General features: G+C 40.5%; 2 protein-coding genes across 4 annotated transcripts in view; both read right to left on the bottom strand.

Annotated features, from left to right (window-relative positions):
- Window positions 1-18,324, bottom strand: part of LOC137622195 (ferrochelatase, mitochondrial-like) — a 100,474-nt gene extending 82,150 nt beyond the window's left edge. For both annotated transcript variants that reach the window (XM_068352647.1, XM_068352648.1), the window contains exons 1-2: window positions 18,248-18,324; window positions 4,714-4,930 (exon numbers count right to left, since the gene is read on the bottom strand). In XM_068352647.1, coding sequence (XP_068208748.1) covers window positions 4,714-4,930; window positions 18,248-18,284 — 254 coding nt within the window. In that variant the 5' untranslated portion in view covers window positions 18,285-18,324. The remainder of the gene's footprint in view (window positions 1-4,713; window positions 4,931-18,247) is intronic.
- Window positions 18,325-22,254: 3,930 nt separating this feature from the next.
- The window catches only part of LOC137622804 (pancreatic triacylglycerol lipase-like), a 28,789-nt gene continuing 26,279 nt past the window's right edge, over window positions 22,255-24,764 (bottom strand). The window contains exons 11-12 of one of the 2 annotated variants that reach the window (XM_068353391.1): window positions 24,448-24,639; window positions 22,255-22,919 (exon numbers count right to left, since the gene is read on the bottom strand). In XM_068353391.1, coding sequence (XP_068209492.1) covers window positions 22,562-22,919; window positions 24,448-24,639 — 550 coding nt within the window. In that variant the 3' untranslated portion in view covers window positions 22,255-22,561. The remainder of the gene's footprint in view (window positions 22,920-24,447; window positions 24,640-24,764) is intronic. The other variant, XM_068353392.1, reaches the window with a different exon arrangement.

Here is a 24,764-nt window from a genome sequence, read left to right as displayed (position 1 = left end):
GGATGGAGCCTTCCTAACGGACCTCTTAGGAACCAGCTTCTCCCTGGGAGAAGTCACCACGAAGTCCACTCCTCTCCTCTTCAGCGGGGGCGAGGCCGTCGTTGGTTTGTGTCCTTGATCGGCGAGTGCCGGCTTCATAGCCTTCACTAACGCCCGCATCAGAGGACCAAACCAGGACTGCCGAGTCACGGACACAGAGTCCGAAATTCCTGCTGGAGGGAAGGGGGTCGGGCGATCCTTCGGAGTGGACACCACTGGACCTGCCTGTGAAGAAAACGGGGAAGAAAGTTGTTCTGACCTCTCTGATGGGTCTTCCCTATCCTGACACAGAGACCTGCGCTTAGGCGGAGGCGATCCTGATTGCGGTCTGGCGACACGCGTCCCTGCTGCTGTCGCGAGCTGCGGAACCCGACGCAAACGGGGGTCGCGCTGACGCTCGTGCGTAGGCGACACTAAGGAGTCGCGCGCGAGAGGCTGTTGAAGAGCGGGTGCGCAAACTCGCGTAGACAATTGAGCGCGGGAGCGATCGCGCGGGCGTGTAGGCGAGTGAACGCGTGAGCGCGTGGGCGGGCAAGCACGTGAGCGCGAGGGCGAGCGAGCACGAGAGCGAGCTGGCGAGTGAGCGCATTGGCGCGTCAGCGAGGGAACGCATTGGCGCGCGGGCGAACGAGATCGCTCCAACGACTGCTGTTGATGGTGTCCAGGGGACCTGTAACGCGTGGGAGATCGATGGCGAGCAGGCGATCGATTGCGCGTTGGTGAACGCTGGCGCGTAGCCGAGCGATGGCGCGTTGGCGCATGGTGGCATGTTGGCGAGCGATGCCGCGTAGAACGCGCAGGCGAGCAACCGCGAGCGGTTGAGCTGGAAGAAGGAGACCCATGTCTCTCCAGATCCTCTGGGCGCCGACACGTAGGAGAGCGCTTGCGCGCAGGCGAAAGATCACGCGGGCAGTCAGGAGATCGCCGATGTTCAGGAGATCGCTGACGCGCTGGGGATCGTTGACGCGCAGGAGATCGCTGACGAGCAGGCGAACGTTGACGCGTCTGTGGTCGCTGGCGAACTGGTGATCGCTGGCGAGCTGGTGATCGCTGGCGAGCTGGTGATCGCTGGCGAGCTGGTGATCGCTGGCGAGCAGAAGGGCGACGTGTGGAATCCTGTGTGGAAGCTGCCGGCGCGTTGCGCAAAGGCGAACATTCACGAACGGCCTCAGGAACAGGAGGAGCGAGGGCGTACAGTAGCATTAGAACTAGGCGCAGGCGACCGCGAGCGTTGCTGTGCTGGAACAGGCTGGCGAACAGGATCGCGAGGGCGAGGAGAAGAAGAGTCCTTGTCCAAGACCTGAACCGAAGTTCCAGGTCGCGCGTGCAAACGTGGGCGCACAGGGCGTGTGTCAGGAACTGGGAGCGCAGGTGCGCTCTGACGAGCAGGAGATCTAGAACGCTCAGGAGACCGATGGCGCGCAGGGCGCACAACAGGAACAGCAGGATGTTCGGAGTACTCAGGAGAGTGCTGGCGATCAGGAGAACGCTGACGAGCAGGAAAGCGCCTGTGCGCTAACACTGCAGAAGGGAGCTCAGGAGACCGCTGGCGCGCAGGGTGAACAACAGGAACAGCAGGATGTTTGGAGCACTCAGGAGAGCGCTGGCGAGCAGTGGGGCGACGATCATCAGGAGAGCGCTGACGAACAGGAGAGCGCTGGCGATTAGGGGAACGCTGACGAGCAGGAGAGCGCCTGTGCGCTAACACTGCAGAAGGGCGCGCAGGGGAACCCGACGCGCTAGGGAAGCCCCCATACCGTGGGAGGCAACCCTTTGCCCCGAAGGGACCGTTGCCCGTCGGATGACGAGGTCAGACTGCTGTCCATCTGCACCAGGGGCGGAAGGTCTGGAAGGCGTTGGAGATCGATCCCTGGAGAGGTCTAAGGAGGCAGGAGCTGCAGGCTGCTTACGGCGAGGTGAGTCCCCCTCGGAGGAAGAAGGAGAAGATTCAAAAAGGCACCTCTTAGCACCCTTATAGGGAGACGGAAGGCCCTTACGACGCAGCGGAGGGTGAGCCTTACGGCGAAGGCGGCCACGAGGAGGGTCATCAGGATCATCCGTCCTCCGAAGGGGAGTCTCAGTCAATGCGCTCCCCCGAGAGGGAGGCTTGGCAGCAGAAGAGCCCGTGGGACTCCCCTCCCCCTTCGAAGGATGTACAGAAGGGGGAGGACAGCCTTCAGCAACGTCATCCTCATCAGGAATCGCAGAGGTTTGCCCCGACCCGTCGGAAGCCTCTGTCACCACGACGTCGACGATAGACAGAGGATCTACCTCTGCTATCACCGGCGACTGCTTAACAGCGGCCCCTAACTGGACAAGATCAATCAGGGCTTCCTTGGTGGGCAGGTCCTTCAGCCCCAAGGAAGCCCAAAGCTGAAAGAGATCATCATGAGACAACAAATCATTATCAATAACCTCCCCCGGGGGAGGAGGGGGAGCCGCCCCGCTATGGGAGGCGACGCCCTCTCCCCCAACCCAAGGTCGGGAAACAGAACTAGGGCCTGCGCTCCCACTTGGCGGTCTCTCCTTAGGAGCCGGACGAGGGGGAGCTTCGGAGGAGGTTTGGGCGGCGAAAGAAGAGTCCCGAGAGCCTTCCTCCTTCAAGGTCACCCCAGAAGGAGAACGGTCTCTCTTGGACTTCTTCTTACGCCGGAGGCCAAACTTCTCCCACTGGGAGGCAGACCACTCCCTGCACTCACTACAATTATTTTCTCTGTCACACCGTCGGCCTCGACACTGCGGGCAAAGGGTGTGAGGATCTGTATCCACCGCAGACATGAAAGTACCGCAAGGGCGACCGGCAATACCAGGGCACTTGCGCATGATGGATATCCAAGGGTGAGGCCAACTTCAAACGCACACAAGCTGAGGAAAAGCAAAAAAGATTAAGGCTGTCATACGAGGACGATGGACAGACACGTCTGTTCATCGCCGGAGCCAAAAGTGAAGTGAAGCAAATCACCGGTGTGTGGGGGGAAGGGGTAGTAAGCTACCCCTTCCCCTACCCCCGCTAACTAGCGCGGGGGTAGTTAACCCTCGTTAAAAACTATTGGCTCGTCATTTCAGCTACGCCGAAAGTAAACCCAATGTAAATAGCGTGGTTTGTATTTCGGTTACGGAACAAACATCATATAAGTAGGTAGGAAAATCTGAAATTTTTGCTCTGGAAAAAAGTATCTACTTTTTATTTATTTACCCCTCACTTACTAATACATATATTAGAGAGGTTGCATCCACGTGAAATATCTACAATTCTACACAATTTGCGTAGTAGAAAAAATCCTCAAACATAATTATTGTATTTTTCATGAATTTCTATATTAAAGTATTAATAACTTCTTTCAAAAATTTTGCATTCAACACCCATTTTTTATTATTTTTTAGCATTCTAGTTGTTTCTTTACATTAGTACAAGGTTCAATCTTCTTCCAATATAAAGCAACAAACCAGAAACCTTAATCTGTTCTAGTTTGGATGTACTGATTAAAAAAAAAAAAAAATTAGTTCGCGAACGTCACTTTTCAGCTAAGGCCATATGCACTGTACCTCACCCCGAATTTTGTTAAGGGATAAGAGCCAAAGGGTTAAAGGCCAGTCAGAACTAGGCGGAAGGGAGGAACAATGTCCACTCTCAACTGAGCCAAAAGCAAAAGTGACGAGACAACACAGGTGTGTGAGAATGGTAGCTGGTATTAATCCCCGCTAACTTGCAGTGAGGTAGTTGTACCTTGCTAAAAATCATATGGCTAGTCTTCCAGCTTCCCCGAAAGTATATTCCCTAGTAAAGAGCAAAAAGGGTTTGTATTAGTGACAGAACAAATGCATAATATGTATAGCAGAATGCCCAACAACCTGGGGTACTTGGCTTATCATTATTTTTGGGAGCCCTAAAGCTGACTTTTGAAGTTGCAAAAGTCAGTGATATTAGAACTCATCATAACAGCTCTTGCAATGAAAATGAACTAAGCTGTTTAATTTAATGAGAGTTTGAAGGTAAATAAAGTAAACTTTGTGGTATAAGATGGAAATAGAAGGTATACATTGAGAAAGACACTAGTTTCCAAAAATATAGCTTCTCAACTAAAATTCCCACTATTGGCACTTAGTCAATCCAAAATCTCAAATTATCAATAGTTTCAATAATAAGAACAATACTGTTTTGTACTACTAAACAAAAGGACAAAGTAATCCATAATGAAAAAGATGTGGGGCAGTTTAGCATGGAAAACTGTTACTGCAAACTCCATTGCCAGGTTGAAAGAAAGTAAGTCCATATTATGTTTCACAGGTTGTTGGTGGGGAACATATGAACCAAGTACTATAGTGGTGAAGACACCAATAAAAAAGGAAGCCCAGCTATCCTTTGACATGATAACTTCCAAATTCATTGTGAATGTTTCCTAAAATAATTTTTCAAATACCATGGAAAAGAAATTTGATTCAGGATAAACCTCCCTAAGTAGGAAAAAATTTATTTTGGAAACCTGGCAATAACAATAAAGGACAAATGAAATAGGTTTAAACAGATATTGAACACTTAAACATTTAGCTATCACCTCTGACTGGGCATTCCTCCATACTCAAAAAGAAAAACAAATAATGCATCGGAACATATTCTAATCACAACTTGCACTTACTTTTTCCCCAAAAAATATATTAAATGAAAAATCTTACTCTTGGAAAGGGAGTTGTATAATATCTCGATCTTTGAAGAGACGCAAAAGAAAGTCATGAACTTCATCTAATGTCTGGGGTCCTCCCATATTGAGCATTAGGATGCCAGTCTTAGGAGCAGCATTTTCTTGTCTATCCTCTGACTCCAGCAGAGCCTCAGCACCGGAGTCCCTCGCAGAAGTATTCAGGCGAACCATTCTCAATGGGGATACATTTTCTGGAAAATAGAGAATATTATTACAGTAAATGTGGATCTAGAGCTTACAAAAAGTATTTATATGATACCTTTAGAACTCCAATACCTCCTTAAATAATAGGATAATTTCTCAAAACTAAGATGAAAATTGTTATAATTATATGTTACAGTTAACATTGCTATACAGTGAACCCTCGCTACTTCGCGGTTCGACCATCGCGGATTCACCACTTCGCGGATTTTTTCCATAACCCATATATATACAGTAATATATATATATATATATATGTATGCATGTATTTATGTATATATGTAGGTATGTATATGTGTATACATATAAATATATATATATATACACACACACACATATATATACAGTATATACATATATATATATATATATATATATATATATATATATATATATATATATATATATATATATATATATATATATATATATATATATATATATATATATATATCTAAAGTAGGAAGATGTGATGTAGTTCTAAGGGAAAAGTATGGGAAATATGTCTGGGTAATAAGCAAAGCTCTACCTCCAGTTTGTTTCTTCATTATGATCAGAGATAAATGTAAACAAAACATTGGTTGCCATTTTTTATTGTGCTTTTTAGCGTGTTTAGGAAATGCATGATATAAAATCACCTTTAATATTTGTGCCTGTTTTAGTTTAGGGTACTGTAGTACATGCATTAAGTGTTCTGTACATTAAAGGGTAGTTTGTTAACAGAACTACGTACAAGGGAAGGTTTTAAAAGTCTGAATATACATGTTGAATAAATAGGTAAATATGGTGTCACTACTTCGCGGATTTTCACCTATCGCGGCCGCGACTGGAACCTATCTACCGCGATAAACGAGGGTTCACTGTATTGTTACTATGCGGTAAAGAACTATTTAGAGATGTTTAATTTCTCTTATCCAGTAATGACAGACCTTTTCTTGTGCTTTGTTTTTGAGTGCATTTCACTATCTGCTTACAGTTATCACTCAAGTACTATTTTCCTGCCGTGGTACCTACTAAATTGTTAAAGGGCATGAGGGCCATTTCAAGCCACAAAAATAAATGATTTTCCTTGGACAAGTAAGGGGAATAGTGCAAAAAAAAAAAAAAAAAAAAAAAAAAAAAACACAACAAACATGACCTCTTAACTAAGAGCTTCAAATTTTAGACAAAATAAATTTTTAGAAATTGTATTTTTCCAAACTTTACAAATCTGAGTCCTTTAATAGGATACTTTTGGCATAGCAGGATATAGCTAATAAAACTTAACAAGATGGCGACTAAGGCCCACCCACACAACCAACCACTGAGCTTAAAAAAAATTGGGATATGTACAACAAGAATACAAAACTTTGTCCTTTGATATGAGACATCCTTAGGAGGGAGGAAGTCCCTAGAACCAGACTGGCTGGTTAACTTTCCTGGGAAATATCAAAGTCCCTTGGTCCTATCAGCCCCTAACGACTTGAACAAGATGATGTGGTAGGTAAGCCTTATATTTACAAGTGTCTATGATAAAGAAACTCAGCACCAGATTTTGAAGATTTTCCAGGACGTAGGCTACGTCATTATCAGGGATTTGTAGACAGTCAGGGAAAAACCTAAATTTGTGTGGAAGACATGTCTAAATGTATAGTCATTTATGAGAAATGTGTTAGTATGTATTTGGCCATCCTCCCCCTCATCTGGGAGGATAGGGTAGCTTCTCCTAAACTTTACTTGTTTGTTATGAAAAGTTGCTTCATAACTTGGCTCACCTGCATCTAGTATCCTAGCCATCGCATAAAGGAGTGACTGCTACACCCAAAGGAAGGGGGAAAAAGAAGTAGAAACCCCCTTCGATCTTGCCATCATTTGAGAAATACGCATAGGTCACAACCACTATCTTAAAAGAGACATATCTTGTTGCAAATGAGCTAGGTTTACTACATGATTTGTTGAGCAACTACCAATGGGCCAAGAAGACAGGTATCCAGGGATCTGTGGTTATACCTCCCTTAGATAATGAACAGAGAAAGTTGTCTGTTGTTAACCCGACTCGTCTTCAAGAGCTGTGATTCTAACAGGTTCTTCTCGAGTGTTGGGATAAATCCATTTTGTCTGACTTTGTGTACTTGAATCTCATAAAAATTGACTACGATGTAGCAAAAAGATATTTTTTACCTTTTTCGTTATCTTGACCTTTGACCCGATCACTCCCAAAATCTAATTAAATTGTCCTTGGATCATGGCCAATCATCCCATCAAATTTCATGAGATTCAGTCAAATGGTTTTTAAGTTAAGCAAATCACAAACACACAGACAGACATACAAAATACAAGCCTATCAAAACATAACCATCGCAACGAAGTTGGCGAAGGTACAAATAGCAAGAACTTAAATGGCTTTGTCATGAAAGGGGAGGAGATGTGAAGTTCATGAGAATATTAAGTGGTACATTAGGTTGGCTAGGGCACCAGCCACCCATTGAGATACTACCACTAGAGGGTAATTGGGTCATTTGACTGGCCCAACAGTACTACATTGAATACTTCCCTCTGGTTATGGCTCCTTTTTCCTTTGCCTGTGCTTACACCGAACAGTCTGGCTTATTCTTTTCATTCTCCTGTCATCATACACCAGACACCACTGCGTTTACCAAACAATTTTTCTTCGCTCAAGGGATTAACTAGTGCAGTGTAATTGTTCAGTGGCTACTTTCCTCTTGGTAATGGTACAAGAGACTCTTTAGTTATAAGCAGCTCTGCTAGGACACTCCAAAATCAAACCATTGCTCTCTAGGCTTGGGTAGTGCCATAGCCTCTGTACCATGGTCTTCCACTGTCTTAGGTTAGAGTTCTCTTGCTTCAGGGTACACTTGGGCACACTATTCTATCTTATTTCTCTTTCTGTTGTTTTTTTATTTTTATAGTTTATATATGAAAGATCTAATTTAATGTTGTTACTGTTCTCAAAATATTTTATCTTAATTGTTCATTACTTCTCATATATTTTATGTATTTCCTTTCTTCACTGGGCTATTTTTCCCTGTTGGAGCCCTTGGGCTTATAGCATCGTGCTTTTTCAACTACGGTTGTAGCTTTGCTTATAATAATAATAATAATAATAATAATAATAATAATAATAATAATAATATTCAGCAGTAGTGGAATGTAGACAAGCCGTTTAGTTTCAAATAAAAAAAAATATCACTGACAAGACTAGTCACACTTGAACTGGGTATAAGAAAGAAAGAGCTCATAATTGTAGAATATTAACTACGATAGGCTAATATGCCATTACTTATTAGTGACAGTAAGCTGAAATATGAAGAACAGGTATGGACTTTGTGTACTAGATTAGGTTAGATTAGAATGCCACCCGTGTTGCTACACTTTTATGTTTTATAGTTATTTGCCTGATAATTACTGGTATCACTTGAACTATATATTTTTACAATTGGTTAAGATGTGAGTTATTTACCTTATAACAACTGTTCTATATCTAACTTGGTGTGATATATATTGTTTTAAGGATTTCCCAAACCAAAAATCCCCATTTTCTCACAGGGATCCTACCAAGATTGTACAGTACATATAAAGAATTGAGAAAATACAAAACTGGATAATTTCCACTCAGAATAATCATCATCATCATCTCTTTCTTCACCTTCTGATGCAAAGGGCCTCGGTTAGATTTCGCCAGTCATCTCTTTCTTGAGGTTTCAATTCAATATTTCTCCATTCCTCATCTCCTACTTCACGCTTCATAGTCCTCAGCTATGTAGATCTGGGTCTTCTAACTCTTCTAGTGCCTTCTGGAGCCCAGTTGAGAGTTTGGTGAACAACCTTCTCTTGGGAAGTACGAAGAACATGCCCAAACCATCTTCATATACCCCTCACCATGATCTCATCCACATATGGCACTCAAGTAATCTCTCTTAAAGTTTCATTTCTAATCATGTCCAGCCATTCAACTCCTAATATTCTTCTGAGGGCTTTGTTATCTTGTGTTTTATATTCCCTTGACTTATTCATTGAGAACAAAGAATAATAGTCATGGAAATATAAAACAGAAGATCACCAGCTGGGAAAATTCATGGTTTATATATCTGGGAAAAAAATTATTGTGTCATAGTAAATAAAACTTATTTGACCTCGTAATAAGGTAAATATTAATCAATTATTCCCTATAAAACTGGTATGCAATGTAATCTAGTGGCATATTGAAATGGTTATTACTTGAATGCTAAGGGAAATGACAGATAATTCTGTAGCTACCTGCCAAACAATGAGAGATAATTCAGAATACTAGAGAAATGGCAAGATAATTCATGAGCCTGGAAAATTGACAAACAATAAAGGTGGCACTGGGTAGAAGGATTTGCATTTTTATAAACAGCTCCATAATTTCCTTACCTATAATACAATCGGGCACACTGTCCTATTTCTTTTCTGTTCCTCTTGTTTCGTTGACGTTTTTATAGGAGATCTTTATTCTAATGTTATTACTCTTCTTGAAATATTTTATTTTTCCTTGTTTCCTTTCCTCACTGGGCTATTTTCCCTGTTGGGGCCCCTTGGCTTATAGCATCCTGCTTTTCCAACTGAGGTTGTAGCTTAGCAAGTAATAATGATATATTTTTTAGTTTCCTTTCCTCACTGGGCTACATTTGATATATAATATCTTTTATTCTTCTATATTCCTCTCTCCTTAAATAAAACATTTATAAATATTTTCTTCTTTTCCTCTCGATGTGACACGTGTAATTTCTTTATTTTTCTTCTCTCCTCCTTGAGTTCTTCACAGTTTACACTATACCTCTTCCTTGATATTTTCTTAACCATTTAATTTCAAGACATTTTAATTTAGCCCAGTACATCATAATTGAATTTGGCCAGTTATCATAATCATTTTTTCTCCTACAGGTTAATACATGATGCTTTAATTTTAGCGAAACTGGAAGTCGCTAGAAAATAATGGACATGTGCTAGCTACTTAGGCATTTATCTCTGTATGATTGATGGAGGCTGGGGCAAAATAACTTGCATATCATTGTCTAAGCCCACTGTATACTTTTGGGAGACTGATGGTGGGTTACTGAGTGTACACTGTTTACATTCGCTTTTGGCAGCTACTGTATTCTGTTTTTTGTACGACATAATTACTGGCCGGCTTTTTGAGCCAAATAAGAGTTTCCAAGTACTGTACAGTATTAATACATAAGTTCCAATGGTGTTTTACAATAGCCCTTTTTAACTCCCTATGCTTCAGTTCCAGCATGACTACCATCACATGAAGATGTCTCCCAATAGGGAGTGCAATCTATTTAAAAATGTTATTTTTATTAATAAAATAAATTTTTGAATATACTTACCCGGTGATCATATAGCTGCAACTCTGTTGCTCGACAGAAAAACCTACGGTCAAAATACGCCAGCGATCGCTATGCAGGTGGGGGTGTACATCAACAGCGCCATCTGTCGAGCAGGTACTTAGTACTCCAAGCAAACAAAGAACCAATTTTCTCCTCAGTCCACTGGGTCTCTATTGGGGAGGAAGGGAGGGTCCTTTAATATATGATCACCGGGTAAGTATATTCAAAAATTTATTTTATTAATAAAAATAACATTTTTCAATATTAAACTTAGCCGGTGATCATATAGCTGATTCACACCCAGGGGGGTGGGTAGAGACCAGCATTACATGTTTACATTATTATGAGCTAAGTATTTTGTATTTCATTTTAGCAGTTATTCAAAATAACAAACATAAAATAAATAAGTACCTGGTAAGGAAGTCGACTTGAACAATTACTCTGCCTTTTTAAGTACGTCTTCCTTACGGAGCCTCGCGATCCTCTTAGGATGCTGAGCGACCCCTAGGATCTGAAGTATCAAGGGTTGCAACCCATACAACAGGACCTCATCAAAACCTCTAATCTAGGCGCTTCTCAAGAAATGACTTTGACCACCCGCCAAATCAAGTAGGATGCGAAAGGCTTCTTAGCCTTCCGGACAACCCAAAAACAATAATAAAACATTTCAAGAGAAAGATTAAAAAGGTTATGGAATTAGGGAATTGTAGTGGTTGAGCCCTCACCCACTACTGCACTCGTTGCTACGAATGGTCCCAGAGTGTAGCAGTTCTCGTAAAGAGACTGGACATTCTTAAGATAAAAAGACGCGAACACTGATTTGCTTTTCCAATAGGTTGCGTCGATTATACTTTGCAGAGATCTATTTTGTTTAAAGGCCACGGAAGTTGCGACAGCTCTAACTTCGTGTGTCCTTACCTTCAGCAAAGCTTGGTCTTCCTCATTCAGATGGGAATGAGCTTCTCGTATTAACAGTCTGATAAAATAGGATAAAGCATTCTTTGACATAGGCAAAGATGGATTCTTAACTGAACACCATAAAGCTTCAGACGGGCCTCGTAAAGGTTTTTAAATAGAACTTAAGAGCTCTTACAGGACATAAGACTCTTTCTAGTTCATTTCCAACCATACGATAAGTTTGGAATATCGAACGATATTGGTCAAGGCCGAGAAGGCAGCTCAAGTTTGGCTAGAAAACCAAGTTGTAGAACATGTAGCCGTTTCGGATGAGAATCCGATGTTCTTGCTGAAGGCATGAATCTCACTGACTCTTTTAGCTGTGGCTAAGCATATCAGGAAAAGTGTCTTAAAGGTGAGATCTTTCAGGGAGGCTGATTGTAGCGGTTCGAACCTGTCTGACATAAGGAATCTTAGTACCACGTCTAAATTCCAACCAGGTGTAACCAAACGACGCTCCTTCGTGGTCTCAAAAGACTTAAGGAGGTCCTGTAGATCTTTTATTGTTGGAAAGATCTAAGCCTCTGTGACGGAAGACTGATGCCAACATGCTTCTGTAACCCTTGATAGTGGGAGCTGAAAGAGATCGTTCTTTCCTCAGATATAAGAGAAAGTCAGCTATTTGAGTTACAGAGGTACTGGTCGAGGAACGGATACTGACTTGCACCAGTTTCGGAAGATTTCCCACTTCGATTGGTAGACTCTAAGGGTGGATGTTCTCCTTGCTCTAGCAATCGCTCTGGTTGCCTCCTTCGAAAAGCCTCTAGCTCTCGAGAGTCTTTCGATAGTCTGAAGGCAGTCAGACGAAGAGCGTGGAGGCCTTGGTGTACCTTCTTTACGCGTGGCTGACGTAGAAGGTCCACCCTTAGGGGCAGTGTTCTGGGAACGTCTACTAGCCATCGAAGTACCTCGGTGAGCCATTCTCTCGCGGGCCAGAGGGAAGCAACTAGCGTCAACCTTGTCCCTTCGTGAGAGGCGAACTTCTGCAGTACCTTGTTGACAATCTTGAACGGAGGGAATGCATATAGATCTAGATGTGACCAATCTAGTAGAAAGGCATCTATATGAACTGCTGCTGGGTCCGGGATTGGTGAGCAAAATATTGGGAGCCTCTTGGTCATCGAGGTTGCGATGAGATCTATGGTTGGCTGGCCCCAGGTGGCCCAAAGTCTCTTGCATACATCCTTGTGGAGGGTCCATTCTGTTGGAATTATTTGTCCCTTCCGACTGAGACAATCTGCCATGACATTCAAGTTGCCTTGGATGAACCTCGTTACTAGTGATATGTCTAGACCTTTTGACCAGGTGAGGAGGTCCCTTGCGATCTCGTACAATGTCAGAGAGTAGGTCCCTCCTTGCTTGGAGATGTACGCCAAAGCCGTGGTGTTGTCCGAGTTCACCTCCACCACTTTGCCTTGAAGGAGAGACCTGAAGCTTTTCCAGGTCAGACGTACTGCCAGTAGCTCCTTGCAGTTGAAATGCATTGTCCTTTGACTCGAGTTCCATAATCCCGAGCATTCCCTACCGCCTAATGTCGCACCCCAGCCTACGTCCGATGCGTCCGAGAAGAGAACGTGGTTGGGAGTCTGAACAGTCAGGGGAAGACCCTCTCTAAGGTTGATATAGTCCTTTCACCAAGTCAGACAAGACTTTATCTTTCCGGAAACCGGGATCGAGACCGCTTCTAGCGTCTTGTCCTTTTTCCAGTGAAAAGCTAGATGGTATAGAAGAGGACGGAGGTGTAGTCTTCCTAGTGACACAAATTGATCCACGGATGACAGTGTCCCTACCAGACTCATCCACAGCCTGACTGGGCAGCGTTCCTTCTTCAGCATCTTCGGGATGGATAGCAGGGCTGGGGGTTGATCGTCTTGTTCAGCAACGTCCTCATCAGAGGGTTCCTCATCCGAAACTGATGAGGAAACGGCAACGGAGTGGGCAACGTCTGACTCGCTGAATCCGGTCGCACTGGTGGATGCGTGACGGAGCCGGACGCAATATCATGGCACTGCTGCACAGTCTGTGAACTGTCAACAACCATGGGTGCGCTAGGAAGTACAGCGTCAACCCGAAACTGTCTAGACTGTCTGGGTGTGCAGTCAACACCCTACCGGGTTGCTGAGGATGACGCACTGCGTCACAACAAGTCACCTCTGCTGGTTGTTGAACGTCTTCCTAGTGACACACTGAACGTCAACAACCACCTCCGAGCGTCGCTTAACGTCAACGTGCGACTGGCAACCCACACTGGGTCGCATCGGTGGAGGAACCACCTCAACTGGCAGACGCGAGTAGGTTACCTCAGCGTCAACAGGGCGCACAACCGACCGGTTGGAAGGTTGTTGGCCAGAAGGAGGAACCACCTCAACTGGCAGACGCGAGTAGGTTACCTCAGCGTCAACAGGGCGCACAACCAACCGGTTGGAAGGTTGTTGGCCAGAAGGTTCTTCTCCGCATTTAAGTCCTCTATCAAGGACACAAGCTTGGACTGCATGTCTTGCAGCAAAGCCCATTTAGGGTCTACGGGAGCAGGTGTGGCAACAGACGGGGTTAGCGACTGAGGCGGAACCATTTACCATCCCTGGAAGCCTTGTTATGTGTGACATAATAGTACAGCAAAACTTCAAAGGCTCGACAAAAGTTGAGAAGTTGACCTGTAAACAACTTGGAGCGTCTCCTGGCTAGGCGCCAGGGCGAGTCTACCAGAATTGAGAAGTCTATCTGGGCAGAGGCATGAACTCCCAAGCCGAGAACTTCTCTCGTGTCCTGTCAGACTCTCGCTCTATAAGCCAGTTTAAAAGAAGGGAAATCAAAGGCTGAATCCCTAAAACTCCTCCTGGTGCAAAAACCAGTCGCCTAGCCAACGTAACGCTCTCTAGGAGAGCGAGAGAGCACTAGCTTAACAACAACGGCTTCGAAGTAGCTAGGCCTAGTGTAAGTTCTGACGTTTAGGCGAACGAGGAGCAGCAGTTACAAGATCCGGACGAAGATCTTTAAAAAATCATCATGATTTAATTAAAGTCCATAGGAGGCAAAGCAGCTTAAGGCTCCTCTCCAAATGACAGAGTTCTCAAAGGAATATCAGTAGGAGGGAGAACAGCACTTTCTCATCTACAGGAACCTTGTCCGAAAAAAGCTAGGTTATCTCAGTGAGTCTTTCACTGGTGCATTAGTAGCAGACCAGAAGGCAACGTCATGTAACTGCTTGACAGTCTGTGAACTGTCAACAACTGAACTGTCAACCACAACAGGTGCGTGAGGACATACAGCACTGGTGCATTAGTAGCAGACCAGAAGGCAACGTCATGTAACTGCTTGACAGTCTGTGAACTGTCAACAACTGAACTGTCAACCACAACAGGTGCGTGAGGACATACTGTACAGTGTTCACTCGAGACTGCTTTGACTGTCTATACTGAGCAGTCAAAACAACTCTAGGATGCGGAGGTTGACGCACCGCGTCAAAAAAAAACAACTTAGACTGTTGTTGTACCTCGCGAACGTCAACGGAAGGTTCCGTGCGTTACTGAACGTCAACATGCGGCTGGCAGGGTACACTGGAACGCATGGGTGGCGGGACTCTCTCAGCTGGAGTGCGGCAGAAGGTTGCCTCAGCGTCCACAGGACGCACAACCGTGTTGGTTGTAGGCTAGAGGTTGGTGCAGTGTCAACCTTCTCCGCACGAAAGTCCCGCATCAATGACGTTAACTGAGACTGCATGGTCTGCAGCACAGACCACTTAGGGTCTACAGGAGCAGGTGCGGCAACAGACGGTGTGACTGCCTGATGCGGTACCGCTTTGCCTCTCTTAGGAGGTGAGCAGTCGTCGGAAGACTGCAGCGAGTCCGAACTGACCCAGTGGCTACAACTGGGCCGTTGGACTTGCGCGGAAGGGACCGACTTGCGCTTAATAAGCTGCGAGACCTTGGTCCATGGTTTCTTACGAGAAACCTCTTCCGCAGACGAGAAATAAATGGGCTCTCTCGTCTTTGTGTGGGTGGGGCGATCTTGGGTAGATACGCCCGAAACCACGGAGGGAAACGTCTGTTCGTTGATCAAGGCCTGACGAACCCATAAGTCGTTCGACATTACTTCTCCCCTGGGCTTGGGAGCTTGCAAGAGGTCCCGGACTAGGTGAACGACAGGCACGAACAGACGAACCCTCGGACGCAACACTGTAACACTTTGCGCATATCACTTTATCACTTCGATTTTCTGTTTTGCACTTATTACACTGAAATCGAAACTTTTACTGATTTCTACCTGAAACACGCAATTCTACCCTTCATTATAAGGTAGTAATTGCGAAATCAGTCGTATAATGCAGCTATTAATACTAGCAAAAAACAGAAAACATATATAAAGATAAAAAATTCAGTGGCTGGGAAAGAGACTAAACACTCGTTCAAATAAACTACGTTTACAATCTCTCACCGCACATAGCCTGGGGACAAGAATAAAACCCTAGAAACGTTTTACCTTCTTCCCCGTACAGCGACTAGGGAGGAGAGTAACACGAGAACAACGTTACCCGCTTGAACGGAACGTTTTCTCTCCTCTCTCTCCCTCCGTCTCTATCTCTCTCTCTCTTTCTCTCTTGATTTCGCACCTAAGAGAAGAGGCCAATTATATTTCGTCAAAAAAACATGTTATTTGACTAAAGGAAAAAACTGAAAGGTTTTTCAATTAAAAAGTTCCTTTAAAATAGAATTTAAAACATTTAAGCTAAGAAAGAATGAACAAAACGTCAGAATCGATTTACTCTTACTGCAAAGTGAAACCGTGATACACTCTCTCTCTATCGTAACGATAGAGCGCATGTTGAACGTCCTGAACGTCAACAACTGCGTAGTCTAAAAAACTAAACGTTAGTTCATCTTTGAAAACAGTACGAAGACTATCAAAGAAATTCTTTCATAAAACATTAAATTTAAAAAATTTTAAATTCTTTAAATACGATATAACGGGCTCAACGTTGATTAACTTCGGTTCCAAGTTAGGACCGCCTACTATCAGGAAAGGTCGCATATAAACAAAACATAAAAATTTATTTTTATGTGTTTATAAATGGAAAGTTAATCGAAGAGGCCTAATAATGGCGGAGAGATATAAAATATATAGATCTATAACGTGTTAAGCAAAATTACTAAAAACCTAAACACACTTCCGTCTAAGTGAAGGGTCGGCCATTTAAAAGTGAAAGAGAGTCCATACTCTCTTTGTCACCATAATTAAATCTATCCAAAACGAGTTCAAGTTTTGAGATGAGATAAAACACCTGCATAGCGAAAGCTCAAAACTAGAATAGTGTACTTCACCAAATAGTTGTGAAAACAAATCCAGTTAGTAACAGCGTATTAGTAGGTCTTGACGGTAGCCCGACAGAGAGAAAATTGGTTCTTTGTTTGCTTGGAGTACTAAGTACCTGCTCGACAGATGGCGCTGTTGATGTACACCCCCACCTGCATAGCGATCGCTGGCGTATTTTGACCGTAGGTTTTTCTGTCGAGCAACAGAGTTGCAGCTATATGATCACCGGCTAAGTTTAATATTGAAAAAATCAGTATAATTTCATTTATTTTCATAAGTGACTACTGTATTTCTAAAACCCTCTCTATTAAGTATAAAGCTATTATTGCTCATCTGAAAGCCAAAAATATCACAAAAATAACGACCCACATGATTGGCGTGTACAGAACATTCCTGGACCGTTTGCCAGAAAAGAGAAGATAATGTTTATTTATGAGCTAAAGCAGAGCAAAGACCATTTGAGGGATGATATAAATTATAGGTAATTATGATTCTGTAATTTTATGGTGACCAATGTGGCTGGTATGCTTAGCACATAAATGTAGAGCTTGTCACAGAAGAGCAAAGCCCATTTAAGGGAAGTGATACACATTCCAGGCAATTTTGATGCTTTAATTTCCTACTGATTACATGAAGCATGTATATTTTTTTTTTCAAACTGGCTATTTTGTATTTATTATACATTCTGACAATCACCACTGCTTCAAATCATTCGTTTCCATTGTTTCTCATCCAAAGCACATTTCTCATTGGGATCACCCATAATGTTTTCTTTCTATATGAGGGTATGAAAACTCATAAGTGATTGCTCCAATATTCGCGGACAGAAATGGATAAAACACACGATACCGTGTAGGAAAAATATATGGTTTGTGTATAGGCCATAAATTAAAGCTTCATATATTAACCTTTTTAATTTTACCTCTTTCCATCCCCTTTTACTATCTTATTCTCTAATATTGGTCTTAACCTCTGAGCCTTTGTATAACGACGGACAGGAACGCCCCCCCCCCCCCTTGCATAGAAAATCACCTAAACTAAAGTTCCCCCACTTAACCTATCCTACAAGCAATGTCTCCTAACCTACTTACCTAACATGTGCAGGGTAACGGCCACCTGCGAACCCCCTTAGACTACCGTATTCTTATCGATAGGGTTGAAAATAAGTGATTTATGGGGGCATGGCTGTCATTATACATACACCCCTTAAATTCTTCCCTCATAATTTTCCTGAAGTTCTATCTTTCACATAAAGGTATTTCATACATCATGTCTCTTTCACCCATCTAAATCCTTCATCCTCTTGAATTTCTTTCAAAATGTTCTTCAACATCCCATTTATTCTGTCCTCTATCCCTTTCTCGAACATTAGCCTTCCTCCTACTACCACAGTCTTCATCTACGATATTTTTGTTTCCCCCATAAATAAATTGCACACAATAAAACATATAATAGAAATACAAACATTCAGTGGCCTTGATGAATCTCAAACAATAAAACAGCCTTGAAAAATAGTAGAAGATTCAGTAGCCAAAGTCAAAGGTGCCGGTTCATTAAACCCAGTAAGGAGGCTTATATTTTGTCATTTAGTAGATTATTTCCCAAAAAATAGACTTTAACCTTAACTTACAATTAAACTGATCTCGTTAATGGTTCTAATATGTCTTAATCGTACTCTATACTTACGGAAACATCGCAGTAATGGCCTTAAATGTGATGACATTTTGCGGGCTGAACTGAACTTCTGAATTACACAACTTGACTGCAACAGTGCAACTTATCGATGCAAAACACAAAGAAGATGAAGGATGTCAACATTGCAATATCTAAATTCCACCAATTGTCCTGAGAAAAACTAGAATGACGCAATCAATGTTATAATATTAACTTAAAGGACTTTATCTTGAACTTTGCCATAAAACATCATGCAATCATTCATTTCTACAAAATTATCTATAATATATCATATAACTGCAACGTTTTTTATACAAAAAAAAATGATAGCATCTTGATTACTAAGTTAAGTAGATATTTTGTGTTACACGATGAAGAACTCTAACCACTATGATAGTTCTATATGATGTATTTTAGAATTTCTATATTTTATCAGTTTGCTTAAAGAATATTTATGTGATTGATGCCTACATTGTATAAAGCCTATATTACCTAAGCGTGTGCTTCTCTTTTTATTTGGTAGATTATTTCACGCACAAATCGTAAACTTTTGAGTACGAATGCACACAATACTGTAGGTTTAATCAATCTTGAATTTATTACAAGTTTATTATACTACCTAGAAATATCTAAAATATGTGTGTTTGGAAAATCAGGAAACTCAATGTCTTTAAGTTTTGTCTTGTTATAAGAGCACTCAGGTTCATGGATGCAATAAATACTTATATGTAAACGATTAAAATATACGCAGATTGGTCATTAACCTCAATAAAAAAAAAACTACTTATATCAGACATAAATAGCTTATGGGTTTCTATTCCTATTAATTGTATGTATTCAGATCATATAGGCTACATCACAATCGTTGTTTTTATATACACTAAATAAAAAACTGATCACACTAAAATCCAGGTTGAGCACTATCTGGTGGAAAGCTTAATGATTTTGGGGCCCTTTTCTCTGATTGGCAATACTTTAAGTTCTGGAGACTAGGAGAAAAACGGCTCCAGTTATCATTATTTATTAACCATCGAATCAGGCATTCTCAGAGAATTGGGAACCCGTATATCTATTCATTAAGTTGAATTTCAAATGAGTTCAGAAATGTGGTGGTTTTTTTTTTCCAGGATATTATTGAATATGGGGAGGACATAAAAACAATTTTATGCCCATCATTAAATGGATAAAAGTAAGAATTGGCAAACAATAAACGTTTAGTTATTAGCAAATGGCGAGGAAGAAATTATTATTATTATTATTATTATTATTATTATTATTATTATTATTATTATTATTATTATTATTATTATTATTACTACTACTAACCAAGCTACAACCCTATTTGGAAAAGCAAGATGCTATAAACCCAAGGGCTCCAACAGGGAAAAATAGCCCAGCGAGGAAAGGAAATAAATAAATGATGAGAATGAATTAACAATATATCATTCTAAAAACAGTAACAGCGTCAAAACAGATATGTCCTATATAAACTATTAACAACGTCAAAAACAGATATGTCCTATATAAACTATAAAAAGACTCATGTCAGCCTGGTCAACATAAAAACATTTGCTGCAACTTTGAACTTTTGAAGTTCTACTGATTCAACTACCCGATTAGGAAGATCATTCCACAACTTGGTAACAGCTGGAATAAAACTTCTAGAATACTGTGTAGTATTGAGCCTCGTGATGGAGAAGGCCTGGCTATTAGAATTAACTGCCTGCCTAGTATTACGAACAGGATAGAATTGTCCAGGGAGATCTGAATGTAAAGGATGGTCAGAGGTATGAAAAATCTTATGCAACATGCTTAATGAACTAATTGAACGACGGTGCCAAAGATTAATATCTAGATCAGGAATAAGAAATTTAATAGACCGTAAGTTTCTGTCCAACAAATTAAGATGAGAATCAGCAGCTGAACACCAGACAGGAGAACAATACTCAAGACAAGGTAGAATGAAAGAATTCTACGCCTATTGACGCAAAGGGCCTCGGTTAGATTTCGCCAGTCGTCTATAGCTTGAGCTTTTAATTCAATATTTATCCATTCATCATCTCGTACTTCATGCTTCATAATCCTCAGCCATGTAGGCCAGGGTCTTCCAACTCTGTTAATGCCTTGTGGAGCCCAGCCGAACGTTTGTTGAGCTAATCTCTCTTGTGGAGTGCGAAGAGCATGCCCAAACTATCTCCATCTACCCCTCACCATTATCTCTTCCACATATGGTACTCGAATAATCTCTCTCATTGTTTCATTTTTAAGCCTGTCCCGCCATTTAACTCACAATATTCTTCTGGGGGTTTTGTTCTCAAATCTATTAAATCTATTGGAGATTGTTTCATTGTCATACCATGACTCAGGTCCATAGAGTAACACCGATCTCACTAAACTGATATGTAGTCTGATCTATATATGTAATTTCAGGCGATTTGATTTCTAAATTTTATTTAACCCAAGGAATGGACGTAAATATTTCAAAGAATACGAACACAGAAATAAACACATTACACTGATTATTATTTAAGGATCAGTGGCACAGGAGTGAGGAAGTGTATGTGAGTAATGACACAAAAATATTGTTAAATCGTTTATTATTCGTGTAGGCCTGCGTATTGTTATTATTGATAATACGCAAGTTACAAACAATACCTCGCAGGTAGAAAGTTGAATATAATTAATTCTTGTACAGAGAGAGAGAGAGAGAGAGAGAGAGAGAGAGAGAGAGAGAGAGAGAGAGAGAGAGAGAGAGAGAGAGAGAGAGAGAGAGAGAGAGAGATTACTATACAATAAAAAAAGAGAAGATTCGAGAAAAAAATATTTGCACTAAAATTAACATAAGAAATCTATAAGGAAGTTTGCATATTCTGATTACTGAAACTATACCAATTAAATCTGTCATTTATAAGCAAATGAAGTATAAGGGGTCTGTCTCACTGAATGAAGTATACAATAACCTTATCAGTAGTATTTAAAGATACATTATCCTACAGTGTCTTTTATAAACATGAATCATATAGTCGTCGTCTTTATAGAATTAAAATACTCTCACCCAACCTCTGAGTCATAATTTGTATAGTTTTTACGTAAGCCAATGTCTTTTATAATTACATAAAACATATAGGTTACGCCATGATAAATATTCAGATAGATCTAATAGATTATGTTAAGATAATTCTGGAGGTTACAATTTGTAATTATTGAATTTATGAGAATATTTCAATGATACAGTGGATACATTTCTATAGGATAGGAAGGAGAAACAATTACAATTATACAAATTACATAAATACAAACATACAGGAATAAATAAATAAATATACACACATACAAAGGGAACTCGTAACACGCGTTGTACCAGATAATGGAAAAAATGGAATTGTAGTTTCCGTCATATCCTGAAAAATATTTGGGGCTCGGTTCGTCCAGAGCGATACTATCTGTCTTTAATTTTAGATGCCACTAATATATTATAGATTATTTGCTAACATAAAGTAATACACACACATATGCATACTGAATGTATGTATGTATGTATATACAGTATATATATATATATATATATATATATATATATATATATATATATATATATATATACATATATATATACATATATATATACATATATATATACATATATATATATATATATTCATATATAAATACGTTTATATATATATATATATATATATATATATATATACATATATATATGTATATATATATATATATATATATATATATATATATATATATATATATATATATATATATATATATATATATGCATATTTACATATGCATATATTCATATACAGATAAGTTTATAGATCTATATATACATGTATAAGCTTTTTACGATGAATAATCTATTCAGGGACATAACATAAGGCAATAGGGAGAGGGGCAGATGAACTAACGATTCCTGACAAGTAAATGAATGAATAACTTTCCTTTTAAATTTTGAATTTGAAAATAAATGAATAAATTATTTAAGAAAACTTATCCTTTTTCTGTTTTTCTTTGTGTTAAATGTAGCATCCGGATATGAATAAAGTTCACACATGGAAGAGAAATAACTCAACTTAAAATTTTTTTTATAAAATTAAAAGACTTCTATAGTCTGTCAGTTTGAGGCTGACAGTAAATATCCGCAGTTGATATTAATGTAGCTTTTATCTTGACTCCAATTGGCCTATATATTAGAACTGTTGTCTCCAATTGGTTGGTTGTAGCACGAGCTTCTACCAATCACAAGTATTTTTACTGATATTGGCTGTGGATGTTTACCATAAGATCCAATGTGAAATCTACTACGGGCTACTTTCCTTCGATCCATCTCTTGTCTCTCCAACTCTTCCTAATCTGTTTCTTTTTCATCCACCATTTCATAGGATCCTTTCCTATCCTCCTGCGGGCACCGTCCATGAGTTCCCTGGCCACCTGATTGGCTGAGGAGGCCAAATTGTTCAGAAGCTGCCCGTTGCCCAAACTGTTTAGGCCGCTGTTCACGGCATCTATGTTATTGTTGATTGTGTCTCCAACGTCGAAATTGATGATGGTTCCCAAGATTGAAGCTCCTGGAGGGCTTGCTTGCTCTGGGCACGCTTCTTGGGGCTCTAGTTTCCTCCTGGTGCCAGATCTGAAGGCTTGGTCTAAGCCACAGAACTCGTATCTGCTTGAAATCGTTCGAGAGAAAAAAATGGATTTGAATAACTTATCTGTTTGAAGCAAAGAATTTATATGATACTTACTCTCACACACATATTATTATTATTATTATTATTATTATTATTATTATTATTATTATTATTATTATCATTATTATCATTATTATTATTATTACTTGCTAAGCTACAACCCTAGTTGGAAAAGCAGGATGCTATAAGCCCAGGGGCCACAATAGGGAAAATTGCCCTGTTAGGAAAGAAAACAAGGAAAAATAAAGTACTCTAAGAACAGTAACAACATCAAAATAAATATTTCCTACATAAACTATAAAACGTTTAACAAAACGAGAGAAAGAGAAATTAGATAGATAGATATATAATGTAAATCTATCTAAAATTAGATAGTGTTTAACTTACTAAATATTCTTACGGGTTATTTGATTAAAAATACCCCAAAAATCACATGCGATATTCAAATTTATATATGTTGAAGAATGCTTCCTATTCACAGGATGAAAATTAGTTATCAAATGAGAACAAAAAAGACTTTATTAATAATGGTCAGTTTGGGTGGACATCTGTTTTAACTACAGTTTGTTTCCAATCTTACTTTTGTCTTCATTCCAGTATCTAAGGAGAAAGAAGATTTCCTTTAAGTATACATCCCTATTGGAATAGGCATGATCTTAGCTGCATGTAAGAGTAGAGTGAATGAATTTGCATAATTCATCTTCATTAATTTATCTTCATGCAAATTTATAGTGTGTTTACATCACACTATGGGAGGTCACCCCTGATTGGTGAACGCCAGACTGGGGTTCGAGTCCCGCTCAAACTCGTAAGTTTCTTTGGTCGCCGTAACCTCACTATCCTTGTGAGCTAAGGATGGGGTGTTTGTGGGAGCCTATAGGTCTATTTGCTGAGTCTTCAGCAGCCATTGCCTAACCCTCCTTGGTTCTAGCTTGGGTGGAGAGGAGGCTCGAGCGCTGATCATATGTGTATATGGTCAGTCTCTAGGGCATTGTCCTGCACGATAGGGCAATGTCACTGTCCCTTGCCCCTGCCATTCATTAGTGACCTTTAAACCTTTAATGGTTCAGTTGAGTACAGAATGAGCTTTTACGCTTATCACATTAATATTCTAATTATAATTTTAAATACAAGCCAAGTTGCAACCCAATTGAAAAAAAAAAGAATATTACAAGCCTATGTGTGCTAGGAGGGAAAGTAACTCAATACTGCAAAGAAATTGAGAGGAGTAAATCATAAAAAGGAAGTAGGAAGAAATAAAGGGAATTAAGATTTGTAACAAAGTTGAGCACATACTGTAGAATGTAGCTTCTATCAACCTACTATACATAAAAGCATTTAGCACTGCGTATGAACTTTTTAAAGTCAACTAATTCAACTATGTGATCAGGGGGATCATTCTACAATTTAATAACAATCGAAATAAAATTTCATGAGCAATGTACTCTGACTATAGTTAAACCTTTAAAAATTCTTCCCATATGAGTGTATTTTCTCTATACTAACCTCTGTTGCATCTCAATTGAATCAATGATGATCCGGTTGACATAGACAGAGGGTTGGGAGAGCAGCCTCCAAGTGAGCGGATTGTAGAGAGCCGTGACATAGGTCCACTCCAAGAGAGCCCACTTGATTTCTCCGAGGTCTATCGTCCCAATCATGAAGGTGTAGACGTTACCTGGCTCGAAAAAGATCTCTCTGAAAAGGTCATGGTGGAGGGAGAAAGCAGTTCAAGATTATACTCTGAGGTCGTAAATATTCAGCTATAAGATCCTGAAAATGTTTTTAATATTAATGATTTATTTTTCTAATCCAAACCATAT

This window comes from Palaemon carinicauda, chromosome 29 (assembly GCF_036898095.1).
Source record: "Palaemon carinicauda isolate YSFRI2023 chromosome 29, ASM3689809v2, whole genome shotgun sequence".
NCBI classification, from domain to species: Eukaryota; Metazoa; Arthropoda; class Malacostraca; order Decapoda; family Palaemonidae; genus Palaemon; species Palaemon carinicauda.
Note: the sequence above shows the minus strand (reverse complement) of the source record. Positions and strands in the feature narration are given on the sequence as shown.